At 40.6% G+C, this 25156-nt stretch overlaps 1 protein-coding gene across 1 annotated transcript in view; it reads right to left on the reverse strand.

The window, feature by feature from the left end:
- Positions 1–701: 701 nt before the first annotated feature.
- ASAH1 (N-acylsphingosine amidohydrolase 1) overlaps positions 702–25156 on the reverse strand; it is a 50116-nt gene continuing 25661 nt past the window's right edge. The window contains exons 3-14 of the mRNA XM_060653054.3: positions 17851–17941; positions 17372–17458; positions 14491–14569; positions 9833–9907; positions 8897–8942; positions 8145–8289; positions 7544–7598; positions 7336–7417; positions 3321–3452; positions 3093–3216; positions 2610–2666; positions 702–1738 (exon numbers count right to left, since the gene is read on the reverse strand). Coding sequence (XP_060509037.1) covers positions 1649–1738; positions 2610–2666; positions 3093–3216; positions 3321–3452; positions 7336–7417; positions 7544–7598; positions 8145–8289; positions 8897–8942; positions 9833–9907; positions 14491–14569; positions 17372–17458; positions 17851–17941 — 1063 coding nt within the window. The 3' untranslated portion in view covers positions 702–1648. The remainder of the gene's footprint in view (positions 1739–2609; positions 2667–3092; positions 3217–3320; positions 3453–7335; positions 7418–7543; positions 7599–8144; positions 8290–8896; positions 8943–9832; positions 9908–14490; positions 14570–17371; positions 17459–17850; positions 17942–25156) is intronic.

The following is a 25156-nucleotide window of genomic DNA, read 5'->3' on the forward strand; positions in this document are numbered from 1 at the left end:
AGACCTCTTTGTGAAAACACTATCTGTGAAGGACGGTAAAGCGACGTATAGGAAAACCAGGTGTGCGTGCCATCCCATTCACGTGTCCTCTCCAAGTTAAGCCAGCAGTGGGAACCACTGTCGGCATGTTGGTAAACACCCTCCCGGTCATCCTTCTACACTGTAGACACAAGGACATACACAAATAGGCTTATGCTCCGTATCCTAATTTATAACTGCTTTGTTGCCACCAAACAATGCTACCTAAAACCTCCATGCTAGTTGTTTCCTCCATATTCTCTGATGAGTCCTGAGGAAATTGGGTCTGAAACAGCATCTCACCTATTTATTATACATATCAAAAGGACGGCTATTATTTCAGGAAAAAATCCAAGTTTGCCTCATTTCATTTTTATCAGGGGCAGAATTGGAAGTTTAACACAAATCCTCCTGTAATTCCTCTAGCCTCACTAAGCTAACATGAGCATCCCTACAGTTTTGTGGAAGCACCTCCTCCTCCCAGGAGAAAAGTAGCCTTTGGACACCTACACACTGTTGACAGCACTGGGTTGAGACGAAAGGATTAGTCACGTCAGCTAGTGACCAGTGCGTCTTAAGTTGAAGAACCCACCTACACAAGCCTTGTAACTGAATTCAGGCATGTTCAGCTTGGATCTCCAGCACGTAGGTCCACACTGAGTCGGCACACGTGTCTGCCAACACTATTTCCAACGACCGTTTATTGAGCGTCATGAATACAAGTGACGTTACACAAAATGAAGTGGATACAGTCTCACCCAACTGGCATGCACTTCACAGTTAACTGTGTGAAAGTTTGAAAGGTTAACACATTCCGTCAGCGCTTTTCATAAACAGATTTCTGAAAGACATTTTTAGTAAGGTTTTTAAGAAATACACGATCAGAAAGACAAACTAAAAATGTATTAAGTGAACAACATTTGTGAGAGTTTATGGATTCACCTCTCGATTTCCACAAGGCTTTGACCTGTTTACTACTAACTCACAGAACCTAGGACTCAGTTTTTGAAGTTAACAAATGCCTGGAGTGACTGGGAGGTAGACTAATCATGAAAAAGGGAACGCTTCAGTTCTGTGTACAAAAGGCTGCCTTCACATACGGATTACTTCATGAACCCAAAAAAAGTACTTCTATTCAGGGTCAAGGCTCCAGTCCTACTGCCTGTTAAGAGAACTACACACGTGGATGTCTGTCTCCTCCACATTGCTGTCAAAAACAGCAAAGACCATGGTACGTTAATTTGAAAAGAATCAGAAGGAAAAGACTGCTGTACCGAAAACCATACCCATACGTGGATCAAAGCGAAAGACGGAATGGTGTACAGATGTGCCAGAGTCAGTGCCCACCGGGACTCTGGCTTTATTCTGTGGAGGGGGGCCCCACGAGGTCCCTGTCCCCAAACGTCCAAGTGGAGTGACACCGCAAATTCTAGGTGATTGGTTTCTGTAACGAAGTTAACCGGAAATGAGAGTAATCAACTGTTAGGGCAAAAATGGTCTGTGGACTCATGCCCCAAAGAGAAACTGCCCCGAGTCTCAGTCTTGGAAGGAGGTCAGACAGCCGTACTACTCGGACACGGGTGAGTTGCCACCTTCATGCCACACAGCATTCTAGACGCCGGGTGTGTGCTCACCAACCTATGCAAGGGTCTGGGCAATCCCGCAGGTAAGTTTCGTATTGACCTTTGGTAACATCCATCAGGGTGGTGAATACAGTCAGCTGAAAGAAAAGTGACTTTTATTTGAAAAATGTTTCCAATTCAACGACGTCCTGACTTACATTAGCATTTCTATACACTTAGTGTAAAATAGTATATAAACGGTATGTATACAAAGATACAAAAATAAATATACAAAGAACCAAATAGTTAATAAGTTAATATTTACATCTCACCATTTAAGAATGCCACAGCAAAACAATAATAATTGAAACAACTGACTTCAATAGAACCATTACTCCAGGTCATGAATATAAACAGGCTCTGGAGAGAATCCCGTTAATTCCTTACAAGATCTGATTCCTGAGTAGCACGGTGCTTCACCACCAGTGCTGTAACACCCCACGTCCTCAGCTCACGCAGAGCCTGATGGTTCTGTGGAGGATAAACAGCCCGGCTGTGGCCATCCTTCTCCTTAACGCATCTCTAACACAGCGGGGGAAACTCAGGCACGAAGCTCCATCTGAAAACTGACTTCAGACTTCATTGAGTTCTAGGTGCTAATTGTAGTGTACAGTGTGAGATTTCTGACAGGGAGAAGTCGAAGGTAAAAGGCTGTATTTAACTGAAACGTCATGGAGGTAAAACCAGAGACCATACTCTGATCAGTCTGGACCTCAAACCACACTAATCGGTTTGTCATATCCCAGGAGTGACTGTTTTAGTCACACAAAAAACATTTTAAAAAATCAACCTTAAGCAGAACATGACTTGGGGGTTCTAGCTCTGATCCACGATAACAGGGAGAGCTAAAAACACAGGCCCAGGTTATTTCCCTAAAAGTAAATTATATACATACATGTTTTAAAAATATGAAATTACAATTAAAATTATTAAAATTAAAAATTATAAATATATATATTTTAAAAATACCTTGTTGAGGACAGGTTTTGTTGACAGGACATCATATATGGTCGCAAATGAGATATTCTAAAACACAAAAGTAATTTTGTTCATTAAGTTAAATGCTGATGTCAGGAGGGTTATCCACACAATGGGCTATTAGAAACAAAGGCTTTCTTCAGTCAACATCCCAGAAACCCCTAAAAGAATTTCCTTTGGGGTCACTGTTAGAAGAGTTAATGGTTCTAATGTGTCACTTTTTCTCTCTCCTCCTGCCCTCTTTAATTCTTGTCATTCAGCTACAGAGTGGTGTCCCAACATTAGAGTAAAAAGGCAAATACTGTAAAATTTTGCTCTTTCAATTGAAAATGAAACAAAAACTCAGTACAGATTGTCCAGAGATACTGTATGACAGGAAGTTTATAAGTTCCTCAAAGGCCAAAGAAAAATGCCACAACTAAGATAATCTTCAAACGTTACCATTTATTTCTACATAGGACATTGTGACTGTACCTCTTGAGTTGTCCGGTTTAGGCACATCTTTGCAGGCGTTCTGCGATCATCGAGAAAGAAAGGACTTTTCCAACGGTCATAATTTGTTTGTAGCACATACCATCTATCCTGCTTGGGGTTGAGTCTAAATACAAACAGAGATTCTGACTAGGTTTCATGCCTTAAACCTGTAAATATGTCAGTCTATGCTTTAGTTTCTACTTATTTTGTTTGAACAAATGTACTTACTCATATACATCCAAAGATTGTGTTCTATCTCTCGTAATCACACAACCTTCCCCAGACTTGTTGCCTCCCAGGATAAAGTATGCTGGGGCCAATATCTTAGTTTTCGTCAATATATTCTTGGCTTCTTCATAACTACATAGAAACATTTAAAAAAAAGAGTAAACATTTTTAGTGGACTTGGAATGAAAAATATTTAGTTGTGGAAACTAAGGGAAAACAAAAGTATCTGAGAAACAGATTCTTTTATTTTCTTCTTTTTTTTTTTTTTAAATGTTTACTTATTTTTGAGAGAGTGAGAGACAAAGCATGAGTGGGAAAGGGTCAGAGAGAGAGAGAAAGGGAGACAGAGTATCTAGAGCAGGGTTCAGGCTCCGAGCTGTCAGCACTGAGCCCAACACGGGGCTCGAACCGATAAACGGTGAGATCATGACCTGAGCTGAAGTCGGACGCTCAACTGACTGAGCCACCCAGGCGCCCCTATGCCTAGCACTTTTTAAATAAAGGAGCTCATTTGCTTTAAATGCGCGTGCACACACACACACACACACACACACACACAGACACACACACACCATGAACTCCCTATGAATGTCAAAAGTTAACCTAAGAAATTCTGAAATAATTATTCAATGTAGCTAGAAAATATTTTTCTATTTTAATATGAGCAATTTAAATAAACTACCAATACATTAAAACGATCGTACACTATACTCAAATGGTATTTATTACAGGGGTGCAAGAATGGACCGACATCAACACATCAATGTGTTTCACCACGATAACAAAATGAAGGATAAAAAGCATGTGATTATTTCAACAGATTCAGGGGAAGCACCTGACAGAATTCAACATCCTTTCATGATAAAAACTCAACAAGGTGGGTATTAGGGGGAACATACCTCAACATAATAAAGGCCACATAGGACAAACCCACAAGTAACATCGTAGTCAATGGTGAAAAGCTGAAAGTTTCTCCTCTAACATTAGGAACAAGACAAAGATGTCTACTCTCACCATTTTTATTCAGCACAAGTACTGGTAGCCCCAACCAGAGCAGTTAGGCAAGGAGAAGAAACAAAAGGCACTTAATTCAGAAAGGAAGGAGTAAAACTGTCACTATTCACAGATGATATGATACTCTACACAAAAACCCTAAAGACTGCACTAAAAAACTGTTAGAATAAATGAACTCAGCACAGTTACAGGATACAAAATCAATATTCAAAAATCAGTTGCATTTCTATACACGAACAATGAACTACCAGAAAGAGAAATTAAGGACAAGATCCCATTTACAAGTGCAACAGAAAGAATAAAATGTCTAGGAAGAAACTTAACCCAGGAGGTGAAAGCCCTGTATACTGAAAACTATAAGACACTGATAAAATAAAGGGAAAAAGACACAAACAAATGGGAAGATATTCTATGCTCACGGATTGGAAGAATACTCTTAAAATGTCCACACCATCCAAAGCAGTCTACAGATTCAGTGCAATCTCTGTTGAAATTTCAACAGCATTTTTCACAGAACAAATAATCCTAAAATTTAACTGTAAGAATCCCAAGTACCCAAAGCAATCTTGAGAAAAAAGAACAAAGCTGGAGGCATTACACCTCCTGAATTCAAACTATATTTTAAAGCTGTAGTAATCAAAACAGGATGATCAACAGAACAGAGAGCCCAGAAACAAATCCATGCATATATGGTCAATTTAAATTAACAGAGCAAATAATATACAATTGGGAAAGGACAGTAACATGCAAAAGAATGAAACCAGATGACTACCTTACACCATACACAAAACACAACTCAAAATGGATTAAAGAACTGAACATAAGACCTAAAGCCATAAAACCAGAATAAAATTTGGCTGTAAAGTCCATGACATTAGTCTTAGTGATGAATTTTTGGATTTGACACAAAAAGCAAAGGCAACAAAAACAAGTGGGCCTGTATCAAACTAAAAAGCTTCTGTACAGCAAGAAAACCATCAACAAAATGAAAAGGCAATCCAGTGAAAAGGACAAAAGTATTTGCAAATTTTATATCTGATAAAGAGTTAATATACAAAATATGTAAAGAACTCATTCTTTTATGATCCTTAGGCCCAACTCTAACATCATGGGGTGGTTCCCTGTACCTAACACCAAGAAATTCTTGGACATCCTCAAGTGTCCAAGAATTCGACTCAATTCTGATACTATCTATACAGAGATAACATTGGATTCACTTGTTAAGGATTCAACTTATAAGACTGTACTCCATCCCTAACTTCAGAGGTCAGTCCTAAGCCCCATCCAGCCAGTTGTAAGCATTACCTGTGCCTCTAGCTGACTGGCTAAGACTGGAGGTTCCCACAAGGTCCTCTTTAGCTTCACTTAATTTCCTACAGTCGCTCATAGAACTCAAGGAAACGTGTACCAGTTTATTAAAGGATATGATAAAGGATACGAAGCAAGAACCACATAAAGAGATGGCAAGAACCACATAAAGAGATGGCAAGAACCACATAAAGAGGGCAAGGCAGGTGAGAAGGGCACAGAGCTTCCATGCTCTCAGAGTATGCCGCTCTCCCCAAAATTCTGTGCTCACCAACCCAGAAGCTCTCCAAACCCTTTCCTTTTGGGGTTTTATGGAGGCTCCATTACATCAGCATGACTCATTAAATCACTGCCCAGTGGCAACTGATTCTACCTCCAGCCCCTCTACCCTTCCCGGATGTCCGGTGGCCCTGAAAGTTGGAACCCTGTAATGGATGGCTTCTTTCACAGGCCACCAGGCCCCACCCTTTGGTGCTTTCCAAAAGTTGCCTCATTAACATGACAAAAGACACCTTGATCACTCTCAACACTTAGGAAATTGAAGGATTTTGGGAGCTGTGAACCCAGAAATGAAAACAGATCAAATATCTATCTCTTATAAAAAAAAAAAAAAAAATCACAATATCGTACTCATATAACTCAATAGCATAAAAAAATTGATTTAAAAATGGGTAGAGGATCTGACTGGGCATTGTTCCAAAGACGATACACAGATAGATGGCCAACAAGTACATGAAAACTATGCTCAGCATCAGGACTCACTAGGCAAATGCAAATCAAAACCACAATGAGTTATCACCTCACACCTGATAGAATGGCTATTACCAAAACGGTAAGAAATAAGTACTGGTGAGGATGTGGAGAAAAGTGAACTCTGCACTGTTGGGAATGCAATTGGTACAACCACTGTGGAAAACTGTATGGAGGTTCCTCAGAAAAATAAAAATGGAAGTACCATATGATTCAGTCATTCCTCTTCTGGTAATATATCCAAAGAAAACAAGATCACTAACTTTAAAAGATACCTGCAGCCCCCTGCTCACTGCAGCATTAGTTACCAAAGCCAAGATATGGACACAACCCAAGTGACCACTGAGGGATGCATGGATAAAGAAGTTGTGGTGTGTACATACAATGATTATTACTCGGCCATAAAAAAGAAGGAAATCCTGCCGTCTGTGACAACAAGGATGGACCTTAAGGGTATTATGCTCATGAAATAAGGGAGACAGAGAAAGACAAAATACCTTATGCTATCACTTACATGTAGAATCTAAGAAAACTAAACTCATAAATGCAGAGGACAGAGTGGTCATTGCTAGAGGGTGGGCAAAATGGGTGATGGGGGTCAAAAGGTACAAACTTCCAGTTCTAAAATAAGTCAGTCCTGGGGATGTAATGTATAACATGGTGACGACAGTTAATAATACTGTATTGTATGTTTGAGAGCTGCTAAGAGAGTAAATCTTAAAAGTTCTCAACACAAAGAAAACAATTTCTGTAGCAACATATGGTGACGGATGTTAGCTAAACTGATTGTGGAGATCATTTCACAATATATCCAAATACCAAAACATTTCGTTGTACCTGAAACTAACAGAATATTTTATGTTGCTTATTATCTCCAAGAAAAACAATAAAATAATTTTAAAATGAATAAATATTAAATTTGATAATAAAGCAATCAGATTACCTTGTGCTATTTTCCAGGACTGATCTAGTGATAAACCCTATCCACATGGCATCTTTCTTTCCCAAAATCCATTCTATGATACCTGGAAGAAATCAAATACACACAGTGTCACAGGCCTGGAATTAGGTTAGGCTGTGAACCAGAATACAAAGTTCAGCCTTCCTCTGAAAACACCTATGGAATTCCCATTTAAGAACTCTCTACTCACCCATATAACCACCATTTACACCGAAACGTTCATTTAACGTAAGGCTAAACAGTCCCTGAAAACAAGACAAAGCAATGAGATCAGAAACTTCAACCATCCTGTTTAAGGCCCCCTCTTTTTATACTGGTATACCAAATCCTGGAACGGGAGATGGGGGGATGCAAAGATGAGTCAAAACTGTATCATCACGTTCTATTAAGTTCAATGCGTCTTCACGTGCAGCGTGTGACACGAGTAGGTGGAATATTATTGGTCACACTTTCCTGACAAGGAAAACAAAATGCAGAGAATTCATGCCTAACTTGTTTGAGTGGCAGACTAAGGACCAGATGCCAGGTTTACATTATATGTTTCCGGTCCTCACCATCCAGCCACATGCTTCTTCCTCCTGACAGTCTCCCTGAGACAAGACTTCATTCCCTTTCTACTCTTCCCCACCATGCAACTTCATACCTATGATGGTGACAAGAAGTACAAAGGGATGAACTGAGGCTTCATATTCTTTCTAGGTCCTCGTTTCCTCAGACCCCACCTTTCACAGGCAGTAATAAAAGCAGGACCCAGAGCTACCTGTAAAATTATTTAACAGTAGATTTCTTACTGGTTTGAATCCTGTTAACATGCCCACATAGCCAGCAAAGCTTGAGGCCTTGAAGACAGTTTTATTGTTTCTTTGGAAGTCCAAATTCACTGTTAAAGGTTTTAGTTGCTCAGTTACGACCCAGGTATTATTATTTATGTTCCACCTACAAAAGACAAATTTCAGTGATATTTAAGAACAATGATGGTAATAAGGGTGAATATGATGACGATGGCCAGGCACTAAATTAGGTCTTCACCTACCTGATCCCTCAAGGGGGGAGGAGGGACCCCCCTTGCAACAGGAGTGCTTTGCAACAGGAGTGCTCACAACTTTGCAACTTTGCAACAGGAGTGCTTGTATCCCCCATTTTCCACAGGAGAAAACTGAGGCTCAGAGAAGTTAAATAACCCAACATAACACAGCCTATTAAATAGCAAACCCCAGATTCAAATGTAGGTCTCTAATTACAGAGCCCTGTTCTAGTTTTTTCAGGAAAGTTAGGAAGACATAAAATACAATACTGTTCTTCCTTTCCGAGCAGTAAACCAGATGTGCATCTGGGGCCTCCAATCCTCCACATGTGTGTTCAGATGTGTGTTCACTAGGTGCAACTCCATTACAGACCCAAATAGTGTGCCCGTCTTGTCTCAAAACTAAGAAACAGGATCTTCACTTCTGGGCCTATTTTGGGCATGATTTGGGATTTACTTTTCATCAATGGAATACAACCTACTCTTCGGAAGAAGAGTTCTACTGCGCCCTTTACTTACCCAAGAAAGATTCCAAAATCCAAGTTTCTCCCATGTAGTAGATGACCTAATATAAAGAAAGAAGACACATGTCATGGCAATTATGACAGCATCACTGCTTCTAACTAAAAGCTGGACACATAGCTCTAGTTTACTGATACGACTATTCCGTCCAACAGTAAGAATTAAGCAGCATCCTAGGATCATAAGCCTTAACAAGATCAAACGGCTGTGCCTGCCACACTGACCAGATCCCCTCACAATCATCTGAGCGCACAGGGTTCCAGGAAAAATTAGGGTGTCTGAAGAGGATGAGGAGTCGTTCTTCGGTCCACTGTGTCAGCTACCTGGACACAGCTGTCCTAGCCTCACCTCATGTGACCTGCCACCATCCTTCCCGTCAGGAATTGTCACCTACAGCTGAACACCTCGAGGGTCAAGTACCGGCAGACTTTCTACCCAAGGTAGAGGTCAAAAATAAAGTGAGTCAGGGTACATCATCCTGTGCCTTGCATCCTGAGTACCGGCCAGAAAAAAACATGGGAAAGTGAGGTCCCTGGGCTGTGAAATGATGTGACGAGGTTTGTCCCGGGCTTCGAGGGAAGGCCGGATGATCATATATATAAAGATAATGAAGTACCCCTGTGAGTACTTACACCAAATCATGACGAAGAGTGTAAGGAGACTAGGAGGAAGGGTAAGAATGTTTACGGTCCCAAAACACTTCTTCCCTCTAAGTTTTTTGCATACCTGAATTAAACTTTAAGAGGCATTACAGTGGTCTCAAAATAAGGGTAGTTTTAAATTCACCGTTAAAAATTTGCTAAGATCTATAAAACTATATGCAACATACACTGAATTTGAAAAGTAAGCATGGATATTACAAGTTCTAATTCCATTTACATTTTCTTTTACTTTGTACTTTGCACTGCCCACCCTCCCCCAGCACACATTTACCTTGTTTGTCTTCTGTTATTACTGAAGTACAAATGGTAAAAATTTCATAGAAGACATTGAATGAAATAATCTCACCTATGAGAAAAGATAGGACATTTCTTGGTCAATACACAGAACCATGACATTGTTAGAAAATTCTTTTTTCAAGAAAAGGTTTGACAATCATCACTGTGCGAATTTTTGCTTTGTACATGCCTGCAGACAGCTGGAGCATGCCTGAAGAGCTGGTCAGGTGGTGGGATCTCACCAGCCTGTACTCTACAGACACAAGATAAAACAAGCCCCCAAAGGGTCAGCTATGTGGGCACGTTGGAATTGTTTTGCAATACGATGTCCAGATTTTTCATCAATGTGCTTCATTTTACTTTTGTTTGAGGGCACTAATGTATGGTGACTTAACACATCTGGCTCTTGGTTATATACTGAACATGTTATTTTGCTCACATATTTATTATATTTATAACATAATATTTATATAAGATTAATATTAATATATCAATATAATATCACTTATATTATATAATTATATATTATAAAATAAAATTATAATAATATATTATAATTGATAACGTTAAATATTTTTAATATTTAAATATAAATATAATATTATATTAATATCTATTCATTTTTGAGAGAGACAGAGAGACACAGACAGACAGACAGACAGACAGACAGATGGAAAGGGCATGAAAAGGGAAGGGGCAGAGAGAAGGAGACAGAATCTGAAACAGGGTCCAGGCTCTGAACTATCAGCACACAGCCTGACTGGGGCTTGAACCCATGCGCGGTGAGATCATGACCTGAGCCAAAGTTGGACACTGAACTGGCTGAGCCACCCAAAAACACCTTGCTCATATTTTAAGAAGTGACAAATATTTCTAAGGTGAGGAACTATGAATAAAATAATAAAATTAGTGCCAAGCTACAAGAAAATCCATTTTAAAACATTTTAATTTTTGAATAATTTTCTAAAACTGTATAATACTAACACTTAGCATTTAATTAAAAGGTATACATCCTGGGAATAAAAGGCACAGCATGGAGAATATAGCCAGTGGTACTGTAACAGCACTGTATGCTGGACGGAGGGACTGCACTTGTGCTGAGCATACAGCGATGTACTGAGTCACTAGCTGTAACCCTGAAACTAATGTAACATTGTGTATCAACTATACTCAAACAAAAACAATTATTTTAATTAAATATTTAAAGATATAGGGCACATTTTATCTCTGTCGCATTTTATGTTAACATGTAAAGCTTAACATTTTTTCCCCATCCTAACCTAATGTTTATTTCCATTTTGGTAAGATTCTGCCCTCATTTTCTCTTATTACAAATCATCTGTTAATCTTTATAATCCATTTTTCTCTCCAGATATTTATATGTGGTATTTATTTGCTAGAATTCTTTACATAATAAAGGAATTAAATACTGGTTTCTCACCTGAGCTGCGAGAACATATTTCTAGTATGCTGACCTTCTTTTTACATCATTTTTTTAAAGAAGCAAAAAGCAATAAAAATCCTAGCCACTTTTGTTGATAAATACTATTGATTTGCAGTAATTCTCAATCATCTCTCTTGTAACACCAAGGTACTACTGTCTACTTAAAACAACAACTCTAACACTTTGGTAGCTCAAAAATAAAATTAGCGTTGCAGGAAAAGTCTTTTTCAGCAAATTAAATCTGACTTCATTAAAGTTAAGAACTTCTGCTTATTAAAAGACACCAGTAAAAGAGTAAAAATGCAAGCCACAGACTGGGAGAAGATACTCAGAATGCATTTGACAACAGACTTATAGACAGAATATGTAAAGAATTCCTTAAAACCATTTATACTACCCAAAGCAATCTACACATTCAATGCAATCTCCATCAAAACAACATCAGAAGTTTTCACAGAACTACAACAGACAATCTTAAAATTTGTATGGAGCCACAAAAGATGCTGAACAGCAGAAGCAATTATGAAAAAGAAAAGCAAAGCTGGTGCATCACAATTCTGGACTTAACGTTACGTTACAAAGTTCTAGTGATCAAGACAGTATAGTACTGGCCCCAAAGTAGACACACAGATAGAACAGAATAGAAAGCCTACAAATAAATCCACAATTATATGGTCAATTAATCTTCAATAAAGCAAGAAAGAACATCCAATGGGAACAAGACAGTCTTCAACAAAAGGTGCTGGGAAAACTGGACAGCAACACACAAAAGAATGAAACTGGACCACTTTCTCACACCATACACAAAAATAAATTCAAAATGGGTGAAAGACCTAACTGTAAGAAAGGAAACCATAAAAACCCTAGAAAAGAACACAGGCAGTAATTTTTGACATCGGCCATCCCAACTTTTCTCTAGATAGGTCCCCTGAGGCAAGGGAAGCAAAAGCAAAAATAAACTATTGGAACTACATCAAAATTAAGAAGGCAACCTACAGAATGGGAGAAGATATTTGCAAATGACATATCTAATAAACAGCTAATATCCAAAATATGTAAAGAACTTACACAACCAAACACCCCCAAAAAACCCAAATAATACAGTTTAAAAAATGGGCAGAAGACACAAAAAGACATTTCTCTAAAGAAGACATCCAGATGGCCAGGAGACAAATGAAAAGATGCTCATCATCACTCATCATCAGGGAAATGCAAATCAACACTACAATGTGAGATCACCTCACATCTGTCAGAATGGTTTATTTTAATAAACAACACGAGAAACAACAGGGTTGGCAAGGATGTGGAAAGAAAAGAACCCTCCTGCAATGTTGGGAATGCAAACTTGTGCAGCCACTATGGAAAACAATATGGAGGTTCCTCCAAGAGTTAAAAATAGAAGTGCCCTACAATCTAGCAATCACACTACTGGGTACTTATCCAAAGAATATAAAAACACTACATCAAAGGGATACATGCACCCCTATGCTTACAGCAGCATTATTTACAACAGCCAAAATATGGAAGCAGCCCAAGTGTCCATCAAGACATGAATGGGTCAAGAAGATGTGGTGTGTGTGTGTGTGTGTGTGTGTGTGTGTGTGTGTGTGAAATCTTGCCATTTGCAATGACATGGATGGAGCTAGAGAGTATGATGCTAAGTGAAATAAGTCAGAGAAAGACAAATACCATATGATTTCACTCACATGTGGAATTTAAGAAACAAAACAATCAAAGGGGAAAAAACAGAGAGAGAGGGACAAATCAAAAACTCGACTCTTAACTACAGAGAACAAACTGATGGTTATCGGAGGGGAGGTGGGGGAGGGGGTCAAACAGGTGATGTGCACTAAGCAATGTATAGAATTACTGAATCGCTAAATTGTACACCTGAAACTAATAAAACACTAAATGGAATTAAAATAAAAACTTAAAACAATTCTTTGAAGCCAGTTAAAAATGGGCCAGACTGTAACAAACATTTTACCTTGAGAAGGAAGGAGAGACAGGTAGACTACCTTTTTAAACCATTTTTTTTAAAGAAGCAAAAACAAAACACTCACCAATGAAAGGAAAGACCAACAGCTGTACGATCTCACAGTCATCAGGAAAAAGTAAATTACACAATAATGGGATTCTACACACTCAACAAAATGGCTCAAATGAAAAATATTGATGCTAGCAGGTGGAGAAGTATCAAGTAGAGAAAACAAACTCTTGTACTATGCTGATTGTCTGTGGATACAATTACCTTGAAAACTGGTTAGCAGAATCTACAAGGCTAAAATACAGCTACCCCATAAACAAGTATATATCCAACACAAGTGAGTGGCATAAGTCCATCAAAAGACAGATACAAGAATGTTCCTAACTGCTTTATGCTTAATATCCCAAGTCTAGAAACCACCCAAACATACTACTTATACAGCAGCATACTACCTACAATGATAAGTACAAGGAACCTGACACAAGAGATCACACTGTAATTAGGAGGTTCAAGAAGAGGCAGAACTGGGGCACCTGCGTGGCTCAGTGGGTTAAGCGTCTGACTTCAGCTCAAGTCATGATCTCACGGTTCATGGGTTTGGCCCTGCGTCAGGCTCTGTGCTGACAGCTCGGAGCCTGGAGCCTGCTTTGGATTCTGTGTCTCCCTCTTTCTTTGTTCCTCCCTTGCTCGTGCTCTGTCTCTCTCTCTCTCAAAAATAAAAATAAACATTTTTTAAAAAGGGGCAAAACTACCGTATGCTGAAGTCAGAATAAGCAGTGACCTGGGGATGCGGTACTGTCTGTGAGACGGCATGATGGAACATTCTGCATTGCTCAGATTTTCTGTATCCTTTTTTTTTTTAGTGTTTATTAATTTTTGAGTGACAGAGCACGAGCAGGGGAGGGGCAGAGAGAGAAGGAGACACAGAATCCGAAGCAGACTCCAGGATCTGAGCTGTAAGCACAGAGCCTGACGCAGGGCTCGACCTCATGAGCCGTGAGATCATGACCTGAGTGGAAGTCAGACGCCTCAACTACCCAGGCGCATCTGGAGTTTTCTGTATCTTGATCTGAGTTGTGATTACATGCAGGTATGCATATTAAAAACTCTACTGAGCTGTATACTTAAGATCTATGCAGTGTATCTCAACAGAAAAATACCTCAACAGAAACATTTTAAAGTGTTTTATTAAATCTTTTAAAAGCTGCAAAGGGAACTTTACCTAAAGGTATGTCAGTAACTGCTGCAATCCCCTTCATTTCCTCCTCATAAGGACCAGGAAAGTTGCCAAGTAGACCAGGCTGGAAAACAAATAAATTACCAATCATTCGACCTAAAGGGTTGTTTTGAGATTTGTGGTTTTGTTTGTTTGTTTGTTTGTTTTACATATAGTTTGTTCTGGATGCCCCTACATAGTAAATAATTAGTTATTTTTAAGACACTTTTACATCCCATATTTCTAAAAGACTCTACATAAGACTCAATACTGGGCCCTCAGTCTTGACCTCTTGCCTTTATTCCCTTAAACTTAGCTGTTCTCAGTATGATCCAAAGACCTAGGGTTGTTTTTCCTGCCTCACATTTCACCTCTTCTCCAGAGAGCAAAGATAACTGCACTCAGATAAGCTAACAGGGCCCACGACACAGGAACATGACAACTACCCCTTATCTCTGCCCAAACCCGCCCTCTCACCTTGGCACTACACCCTCATTACTACTTCCTTCCCACACTCCTAAAAACAAATCTGTCTTTGAGTCATTCACCAAGCCTTCTGTCTTCGTTACTGGCTTCTTGGGCCGCGGTGCATGACCACGATCTGGGCGCAAACAAGGGACAAAGGGGCAAATTCCCTGTGGACATACAATTTTATTCTCACATGCAACTATTCACTATCAGGGAGATAACAATTTAAGCTCACAGCCTGCTGCTAATAAAATAATGTGTAAACCTTGTACAAGTCCTATTTGTCACCAGCTTGGTCTTCATGTGTCATGTTACCTAACTAAGCATGCGTTTTTCCTTTCGGAATTGAAAGCATTACACAAGTGGGATGTTCCTGCGAATACAAAGAGGACTTGTTGAACATTTATTAACCACTTATTATATCCAGGCACTGTGCTTCAAATTCACAGCGTGATTTAATCCTCACGACCACCATATACAATATCTATTACTACTACATTGTTCCCGATGAGAACTCTCATGTTTCACGATGTAAGAAACATGTCGAAGGATACAGTTATTAGGTGACTGATCCAACCTTAAAATCCAATGTTTGAAGGGGGAAAAACCCCAATATGGTCTGAATGCAAAGCCTGGGCCAGCTGCCCTCACTGCTGGCACAGAGAGTAGTGGGGGGGGGGACAGCAGGAGCCTCTTATCTGCTGCTCCTGCCAACCTTTGTATTTTGGGGAGGTCTGATTAGTATGAACATGAAGGATACCATTTTTTGGTTTTTTTTTTTTGAGAGAGCGCAAGCTGGGGAGAGGGGCAGAGGGAGAGAGGGGGAGAAGGGTGGCCGGGGGAGAGAAAGAGAGAAAGAGAGAGAGAGAGAGAGAGAGAGAGAGAGAGAGAGAATGAATTTCAAGCAGACCCCATACTCAGCTTGGAACCCAACACAGGGCTTGATCCCATGACCCTGGGATCATGACTGGAGCCAGAAACTAACTGAGTCAGACACTCAACCAACTGAGCCACCCAGGCGCCCCATGGGATACCTCAATTAAAAGCTCTGAGAGCACAAGCATGAGGGGTAACAGGGGTAGTGGCTGGCAGGTGCAAGGGTCACAGGGATTATATGCCTAGATCATCTAGCCTCTAGGACAGTGATGCTCAACCAGGAGTGGTTCATCCCCCAGGGGACATCTGGTGATGTCCAGAGACACCTGTGGTTCTCACAAATGAAAGGATGCACCCAGTGGGTAGAGGCCAGGGATGCTGCTAAACATCCTACAATGAGCAGACAGCCTCTACAGGAAAATACTATCCAATCCCAAATGTCCTAAGTGCTGAGGTAAAACATCTGCCCTAGGCCTATGGTGTCCTCCCCAGTCCTTTGTACCCTGTGGAACTTTGAGGGTCCCAGAGCTGTGATTGAAACAGGGCGATGAGGATCCCTCAGAGGCCCTAAGGGCCAGGACCTAGATTTTCCACTGGTTCTACCTAAATTAAAAAGGAGCTGAAGAAATGGAGTCGTCCTGCATGACCAGGAGGGAAATGAATCGACTTGGTGAATACACAGCTACAAGAAACACACAACCCAAGTGAGTTTCACAGCCACTGAGGGACCTCATCAAGTATGCAGCTGGGCTGAATATGTCATCTGGTCATACACAGGTAGAGAAATGTGTCCTGGGATTGCAGGCAATGTACTTAAAAAAAAAACAAAAAAAACCCCAATTTCCAATAGTGAACTTGCAAAGGTATAGTTGACTGTTGAACAATGTTGAACAACGTGGGGGTTAGGAGCTCACCCCCTATACAGCTGAAAATCTCTGTATAATGTTTGACTTCCCTAAAACTACTAACAGTTTACTGTTGACCAAAAACCTTGTTGATAATATCAACAGCTGACTCACACGTATTCTGTATATGTATTTTATACTGTATTCTTACAATAAAAAAGCTATGTTAACAAAAAAAAAAATTGTTAAGAGAAAACACATTTACAGTACTTTACTGAAAAAAATCCAGGTATAAATGGACCTTCCCAATTCAAACCTGTATAGTTCAAGAGTCAACACACTGTGTGAGGGGACAGAAATGACATGCTCCCAGATGAAATAACATCATTTGCCCATTGTTGTATAAAATAGTCCATACTTCAAACAAACAAACAAACAAACAAACAGATGAAGGGGCAGTAAACTGCCACAATTTGCCATGCTATTTTGTGTCCTATTACTCTAATACTAGCAGAACACAGAATTTTAAGTACCTCTAAAGTTGTGACAGGTGGTCTAGAATCAATGCAAACTCATCCAACCTCCTTAGAAGAGGTTGTCAAATTACATCTTTAAATACAAAAGCCTTGTGTGAACTCTGCATGTATATGGGGATGTGTGTATGTTTAAAATTTATTGTGGGAAATAATATTTCTTACCAACTTTTGATCCACTATCTGCATAATTTTTCCGCTTGGCACAAAAGCATTTATCATATTCTTCAGGGAATTCATTATAACCTTTAGCTGAAAAATAAATAAATAATTAATAGACATAAAAAGTGTTGACATTTAAGATTATAATGGTAAAATGAAAACAGATACAGACCTTTTGACTTATTCATACATAAGCAGAGTGGTATTTGAAAATATTTTAATCTAATATATACAGAGAATACATCTTTAACAGGCCATATGATTAAGATGAAGGTAGACGATACAGAAACAAAAGGCAAAGGCTAGTAAAAAGAGCAGGAAGCTACAGAAAAATGACATCTTTTCTTCTGTTACTGTTAATGGGAGGAAAGTATCAAAACCGTATCTTTAAAATACCTGGTATGTATTTTCATGAACTGTTCTTTTAAAAATGCAATTATATTGAGTAAAGTCACAAACAGAAGATTTAACAGTCAGCATACCGCTGGTGCCTTGTCAGCCATCAATTCATGCCATCTTTTATAGGGCGGTAAGTCGAGATTTATGGTATACCACGGAACTGGACCCCTATAGCTGAAAGGAGAGGTGCATCACCGTGAAACGTCAAAAGCAGTTTCTTGATGGCAGTTGGACAGTTACATCTAGATGGATATGTTAGAGGCACATTCTTAACAACAATACAGACGACAGCACTCAAACCAAAGTTTGCAGAGAAGCTCATTTTCCCACCTAGTGTTTCTGCCCTATGTTGCATACACAATCACATGTGATTTCAGAAATCTTAGACTAGAGTTCTACCTTCTGAAAGGTTAAGGTGAATTGGTGACATGTGAAGAATCAATGTCGCCTCAAGAGCCTCATGTAATCTATGTATCAGTGCTAGAAAATATCTGCCTTTGGGGCACCTGGGTGGCTCAGTGGGTTAAGCGTCTGACTTCAGCTCAGGTCATGATCTTGCAGTTGACGAGTTTGAGCCCACGTCAGGCCCCATGCTGACAGCTAGGAACCTAGAGTGTGCTTCGGATTCTGTGTCTCTCTTTCTCTGGGTCCCTTCCCTGCTCACGCTCTGTCTCTGTCTCTCAAGAATAAACAAACATTAAAAAAAAAAAAGAAAAAAGAAAAAAAAAAAGAAAGAAAATATCTGCTTTTTTTCCCCCTCCCAAATCTCTGCAAAGATTTAGTCTAGGCTCTGGGCACTTCTCCGACTGGTATCCCAGTCTCAGAGTTCTGTCTTAGACAGTCTAACACTACTGTCAAATCATGTCTTTAGCACTGGCTTCAGTAAGGGCATCTTTTAAGCCCCCAGAAGTGGCAACATGTATTAGCTTCCCATGACTGGCTTCAAGAACCTTCACCAGTCACTCAGCCATGTGACTCTTCCTGCCATGTTCCCTCTCTTCTCATGCTTCTGTAGTCAGTCCAAACCCAAGCACTATTCCATCATACGTATTCCCTGATTTTCTACTCTTCAACTGACATATAGCAATTTCTACAATGAAGACATTGCAACATCCACTCCCTTATCGATGGAGCTGGGCCACATTTCTGGTGGATGAACTCTACAACTGTTTTCTGTAGCTGCTGAAACATTATCTTCCACCTCTTGTTACTAAACTGAAATAGCCCCTTAAGGGTGTGCCATTTGGTGATTTATCAGAACTATGCCTAAAAATAGCCAGCGTTTGCTCTCTTATTGCCCTGGTGTGAGCCACCAAACCTATATCCACCCTAATCTCCTGATTCTTTTCCAGTTCAGAGCGTTGGGTAGGCTCAAGGACTGCAAAGAAGAAATGTAGAGGAAATAAACTCATTACAGCAGATGATTAGATTAACAGGACATGGGGAGACCCCAGAAACCTCTCTATAATAATACCTCCACTAATCAGAATTCTTTGAAAATTCTTCTGTTACACTGAACAAAATTATTTTAATAACTAGAATTTAGCCATGATCCCACATTTTAATTCACATTAAGTGTTTTCTAAAATATCTCAGCATTTAACATCTCTACCTCAAATTCCTAGAGAAATAAATAGTATCTGCCTTATGAAGGCAGTGACGATTACATGAAATACACAAAAAACACTCAGCAGTACCGGTATTCAATCAATAGTAATTACTAGAGAATATTTTCCTACTTGACTACAAACAATAAACATCATTAAATTACTTTTGAGACTTGGTAACTGCTGTGCCCGGATCATCACAGTCACTATTAAGAAGTGCCTGAACCCACCTGGCTCCCCAGGTGGCTCGGAAACTAGTCCAAGTGACACAGTATATGCATGCACAAATTAGAAGGAGGAGAAAATAAATGCTAATGGGATCTGGATGGATTCTGGAGGTGCTCCAGCTGTCAGTCCCTTGATCTCTAGTACTTATTTGACAGGTCAGGCTGGATACACAGGTGTTTCTCTCTTTGCTCACAGATGCCCATGCAGAGCTCTGCAATCGATGTACTTGGTCAAAAAAAAGTACAGGAGGATTGTGTTGTCATTCAAAGGTATGTGAATACCACGCTCCCCTCTCACATGCCAAGACACGTTTATAGTTCAGAGAAAAGGATCAGAGCAAAATGGAAGAATTTGATGTGGAGAACAGGCTAGGGAGGCAGGAGGAAATCCAGGAGGAATACCAGAGCAAAAATATTTACATTGTATAGATACATAAATATGAGAAAAATGTTTGTACATGTGAGCTTTGTACGCATGTATGTGTACATGTGTATACACATACATACACTCAACAACCTAGAACCAATTAAAAGCCCAAGCAGAGAAGGTTTGTAGGGTAACCAATTCATAGACACCTGTAAGGTACACATGAAAGGGAGTAGGAAAAAAGTCTTAAACAAGGAAGGTAATCATTACGTGTTGAAATGAACTGTGGCAGTGAGACCAGCCACGAGATGCATGCACTCAGTAAGGCACTGAACACCAAGATGGTCCCAGTGTTGACACAAAGGAAGACCTCCAGAGAGCAAGCCACATGACAGAGGGCTGGAATGTTCACGGCTTTAGAATAACATGGAAACTGATTACTTTTTTTTTTTTTTTTAAGTTTATTCATTTATTTTGAGAGAGAAAGAGACAGCATGAGATGGGCGGGGGGGGGGGGGGGGTTGGTGCATGGAGAGAATCCCAAGCAGGCTCCGCACTGTCAGCACAGAGGCTGATGTGGGGCTTGAACCCACGAACCGTGAGATCATGACCTGAGCTGAAACCAAGAGTCAGATGCTTAACCAATTCTGCCACCCAGGCACCCCAGAGACTGATTACTTCTAAATTACTTCCTGCCATATATTTGCCTCTTTTGACATAAAGGTGAGTAAATGAAAAGAATCTTGTTTATTACAGTCTGTATCTGGGATAGAGGCTATTTAGAATACATAATTTAGGCAAGTGCAGTACAACATATAGAACTGGAGTGCTACAAAAAATTGAAACTGTCATCTTATTATTACTGGTTTCTGAAAATGAATAAAGGTAAATGTCATTTAGAATGGAATCAGTGGACAGGGAGCTCTCACGATGTGCCACTGCCCCTCCTCAACTGCTGCCCTAGCAGTAAGAAAGGAACAAGTCCCAGCAGGGGAGGAAAGGCTCCCCTGGCAAAAGCCCAGCCAATGAGAAGCCACTATTCTTCCAACTCCCAGTTTGCTCCAGGAGACTTTTTATTTATAAGAGCTTTCCCTACTTCCCCTTTTCCTCTATCAAAGTGTGTTCCTGTCCTTTGTTCTGCAGACTTGCCTATGGTTTTGCCACAGCTTGCTTGTCCCTCACTATAATTCTCTGCTTTTGCTGAATAAACCCATATTCGCTGGTAAAACAACAGGCAAATTTATTTTTAAGGGTCACATTACCTGGTGATCAGAAGTGGAATCCAGAGAAAACCCCCAACAATGCCAAAGCTGGTGAGGAAACAAACAGGTGCCCATACCCACAGAGTCCATTGGACTCCCTGCTTTCTTGCCAATCCTGGGGTTTGAGGGTAAGATTTCTCCAGGATTCAAGTTCCTCTCTCTCTGTATCGGAGCTCTTCAGGCTTTATTTGGGATCTGCCTTAAAGACTTGTTTTTTTTTTTGTTTTTTTTTTAAATGAGAGTACTCGTTGACTCCTTTACAGAATTGGACTGTTTCTGTTACAACTGTAATGACCTTTAGTCCAACTCCTGTTTAGAACCAATTGTCCCTGTTTAAGTTGTACCAGTCTGTGTTGACATTCCTCCCGACTCATTTTGGGATTGCACTATGCCTGCTGGAAATGCACTAGCCTTTGGTCTGACTCCAGTTTGGAACTGGACTGTTCCTACTGGAAACACACTGGCTTTCGGTCTGATTCTTTTGGAACCAGGCTGTTCTGTTCAAACTGTGGAGTTCAGGAACTTTTCTCTTTACAGAAAAACATCTAAAAAATGGGAATCCAGTCATCAAAATGCTTTGAGGGTACCTGGCCCCTACTTGGACTCCAGCTGCTTTATGTTTTAAAGTGGATCCATCCGTGTGCACATTTATGACTAAATGGACCGAGTTAACCAAAAGGAATTTAGAATTTCAATGGCCAACAAGGAGAAATTTTGATCTCCCCAAACTTGTTTTACTCAAAAGTAAGCTAGAGAGCACAGTTCCCAAAAACACAAACAAACAAACAAACAAACAAACCTAAATAGGATACCTATTTTATCCATTTATTTGAGAATGAGAGAGTGTGAGAGAGCACACGTGCATAGGAGAGGGGCAGAGAGGGAGAGAGAGAATCTTAAGCAGGCTGATGCCTATTTTAGGTGGTACCCTGAGACTTCTGGATCCTTACCAGGATCCTGAATTCGTCTCTTAGTAATAATCAGTAAATTAACTGATGCAACAAGTGAACCAAGTCAAAATGGTTTCGGAGACCTCTTTTTCTGCTCCCCTACCTTCTTGGTTTCCAGACTCAAGGCAGCCACCTGGTGTCAGGCCCCCCATCAGGTGCCACTTTCCTTTATTCTCACTGCCACACCTCCTTTTTCCCCTGAAATGTTCCCTGCTTCCTCTCCTGAACCTACTAAATCCTGCCTCTTTAAAATGGACTCTTCTCAGGATCTACAGAAACTCCAAGTTTCTCATGTTCCCAGCACCAAGGGAACTATGTAAGCCACACTTAAAGACTTTTCTAAAGTGACTGACGATCCCCATAAGCTTGCTATTGAATTTAACCTACTTATTCAAACTTAGCAATCTAGTTTCTCAGATTCATATCCATTAGTCCACATGCTTATTTGTGAAGGCCACACTGGATGAAACTAGCCCACTGGGAACATCCCGGAGGATATTTAGAGAAACAGACTCCTAACTTTTGGCAAGATGCTAGAACACTTGCAAGAAATCCGCACTGAGCAATGACAGTAGCTTTTCCTAAGCCTGTTGATGGGAACAAAAATTCAGGCCTGCACACAAAAGCCTGATGAATCTCCTCATGGCTACTATAACAGACTCTGAGTTGTTTTTATTTTTTTATTATTATTTTTTAAACGTTTATTTATTTTTGAGAGAGAGGGAGAGACACAGTACGAGCAGAGGAGGGGCAGAGAGGGGGAGACACAGAATCTGAAGCAGGCTCCAGGCTCCACACTGTCAGCACAGAGCCTGGGGGACCTGAACTCACGAATCGTGAGATCATGACCTGAGCAGAAGTCGGACACTCAATGGACTGAGCCACCCAGGTATACCGACTCCAAATTGTTTTTTTAAAAATTCTGGTTTTCCTCTAGATGCTGAATCCACCCAGGTAGCACTGAACTCTATGTTCATTAATGACCTGAAGTGGGATGTTTCTTCTTTAGCTGAAAGGACCAAGATGAAATGGAAAACTACGTTCACTCCCGATTGGACTTGGCAAACCAGGTCACTGGCATCCTAGGTGGGTCACCTGAAAAAAAGACTGCTAAAATTCTCAATTTTCAACTTTGGCAAATGAAGGCTCCTAAACAAAACCAAAAACCTCCTAGTTTCTGCTGTTATTGCAATGAGTCAGAGCATTAGAAAACAGACTGTTAGAGGGGCGCCTGGGTGGCTTGGTCGGTTAAGCGTCCAACTTCGGCTCAGGTCATGATCTCGTGGTCCGTGAGTTTGAGCCCTGCGTCGGGCTCTGTGCTGACCGCTCAGAGCCTGGAGCCTGCTTCCGATTCTGTGTCTCCCTCTCTCTCTGCCCCTCCCCTGTTCATGCTCTGTCTCTCTCTGTCTCAAAAATAAACGTTAAAAAAAAAAAAAAAAGAAAAAAAAAAAAGAATAAAGACTGTTAGAAACTTAAGCTCTCCAAGCGCTGTTAGCCCCCTAAGGAGTCTTTCCAATGTCCTCCTAATTCCCCATTATGTGGCCCCGAGGGACTACAGGGGTTTGTCCCGATCCTCCCTCCTAACTGGCCTGGAGAAACCACTTTCCAGACTGGGAACGAATCTCTGTCTGTAGTGACGCCAGAGCCACACTCTTGGTGCTGAGTGCCACTGCTGTAAAGCAGCCTCAGCCTCAAGAGCGCCAAAAGAGTTCAAGTGGGGGGTGGGGGTCTCTGATAAATCTCAACAGGTTCCCATCTCTGACGCTACTCCCTTTTGTCTAGGCCCTTTGAGAAATAGGCCCCTTTTCTCCTTAGTTCCTCTACCTCTATTCACTTACTGGGCCTGGATTTCTCACAGAACTAGCATGCCAGAATCTCCCTCTCCCCAAAGGGGAAATAATTCTCGAATTGGACAACAGTAATCAAAATAGCCAACCAGGGGGATGCAATGACACTTCCACATCTTTCATTTGCTCCATATCTGACTATAGCTGCATCTAGGGACCCTGATTATTTGTTCCTACCGGATCACCTACCATCCCCGTAATGGGCAAAATCCTTAACTGATATGGGGAGAATCCCAAGTGCACCTCCCCATGAAGATTCAAAGAGATCCCTCAAAACCTCTCTGCAGAATTAATCAGTAGCCTGTAAATGAAGAAGCCCTTCAAAGCACCAAGCCCTTAATAGATTATAAGGCTCAGGCTTCACTAGTTCCCTGTAATACTCCTATTTTATGTGTAAGAAAATCCAATACCCAAGGATGGAGGTTTGTCCAGGACCTAAGAGCAACAAATACCATTGTTTTCTCTCGGCATCTTGTTGTTCTCAACCCTTCTATGCTACTGATATCTATTCCTAGTGAAAGCAAATTTTTCACAATTTAACGATGCCATGCATTTTTGCATTCTAGCTGGTAGGAATAGCCAGTATCTTTTTGCCCTCACTTGGGAAGAACAGCAGCACACCTGGACAGAAATACCCCAGGGTTCTGCAGAGTCCCTCTTACTTTTCATAAACCTTAAAAGATGACGTGGATGATAGGAAGTTTTCTGAAGGCTCTACTTTGTTAAAATATGTAGATGATTTGCTTCTCTATACTCCCTTCTCAAACCTCTTCACAGGAGACAGCATCCACCTGTTAAAATTTGTGGCCTTAAAGGGATATGAAGTCTCCAAAGTGGGGTGGGGATGGGGGTGGGGAGCAGTTTGCTCAAATTTAGGTTTGATACTTAGGGCACCTGATCTAAAAGGAAACGTCATTTAGAATGGAATCGGGAGGCAGTTGGGGGAACTCTCCTGCCCTCTCACTTCTCCTCAACTATAGACCCAGCAGGAAGAAAGGAGCCTGGCAAGTTGATAGTATTTTAGGTGCTACTTACTAACCTCATAGGAGGAAGAAAACCTTTTTTCCTCCCCTGGCAACAGCCCAGCCAATGAGGGACTGCCATATCAGCCAATGAGAAGCCACTATAC

Source organism: Panthera onca, chromosome B1 (assembly GCF_046562875.1).
Source record: "Panthera onca isolate mPanOnc1 chromosome B1, mPanOnc1 haplotype 2, whole genome shotgun sequence".
NCBI classification, from domain to species: Eukaryota; Metazoa; Chordata; class Mammalia; order Carnivora; family Felidae; genus Panthera; species Panthera onca.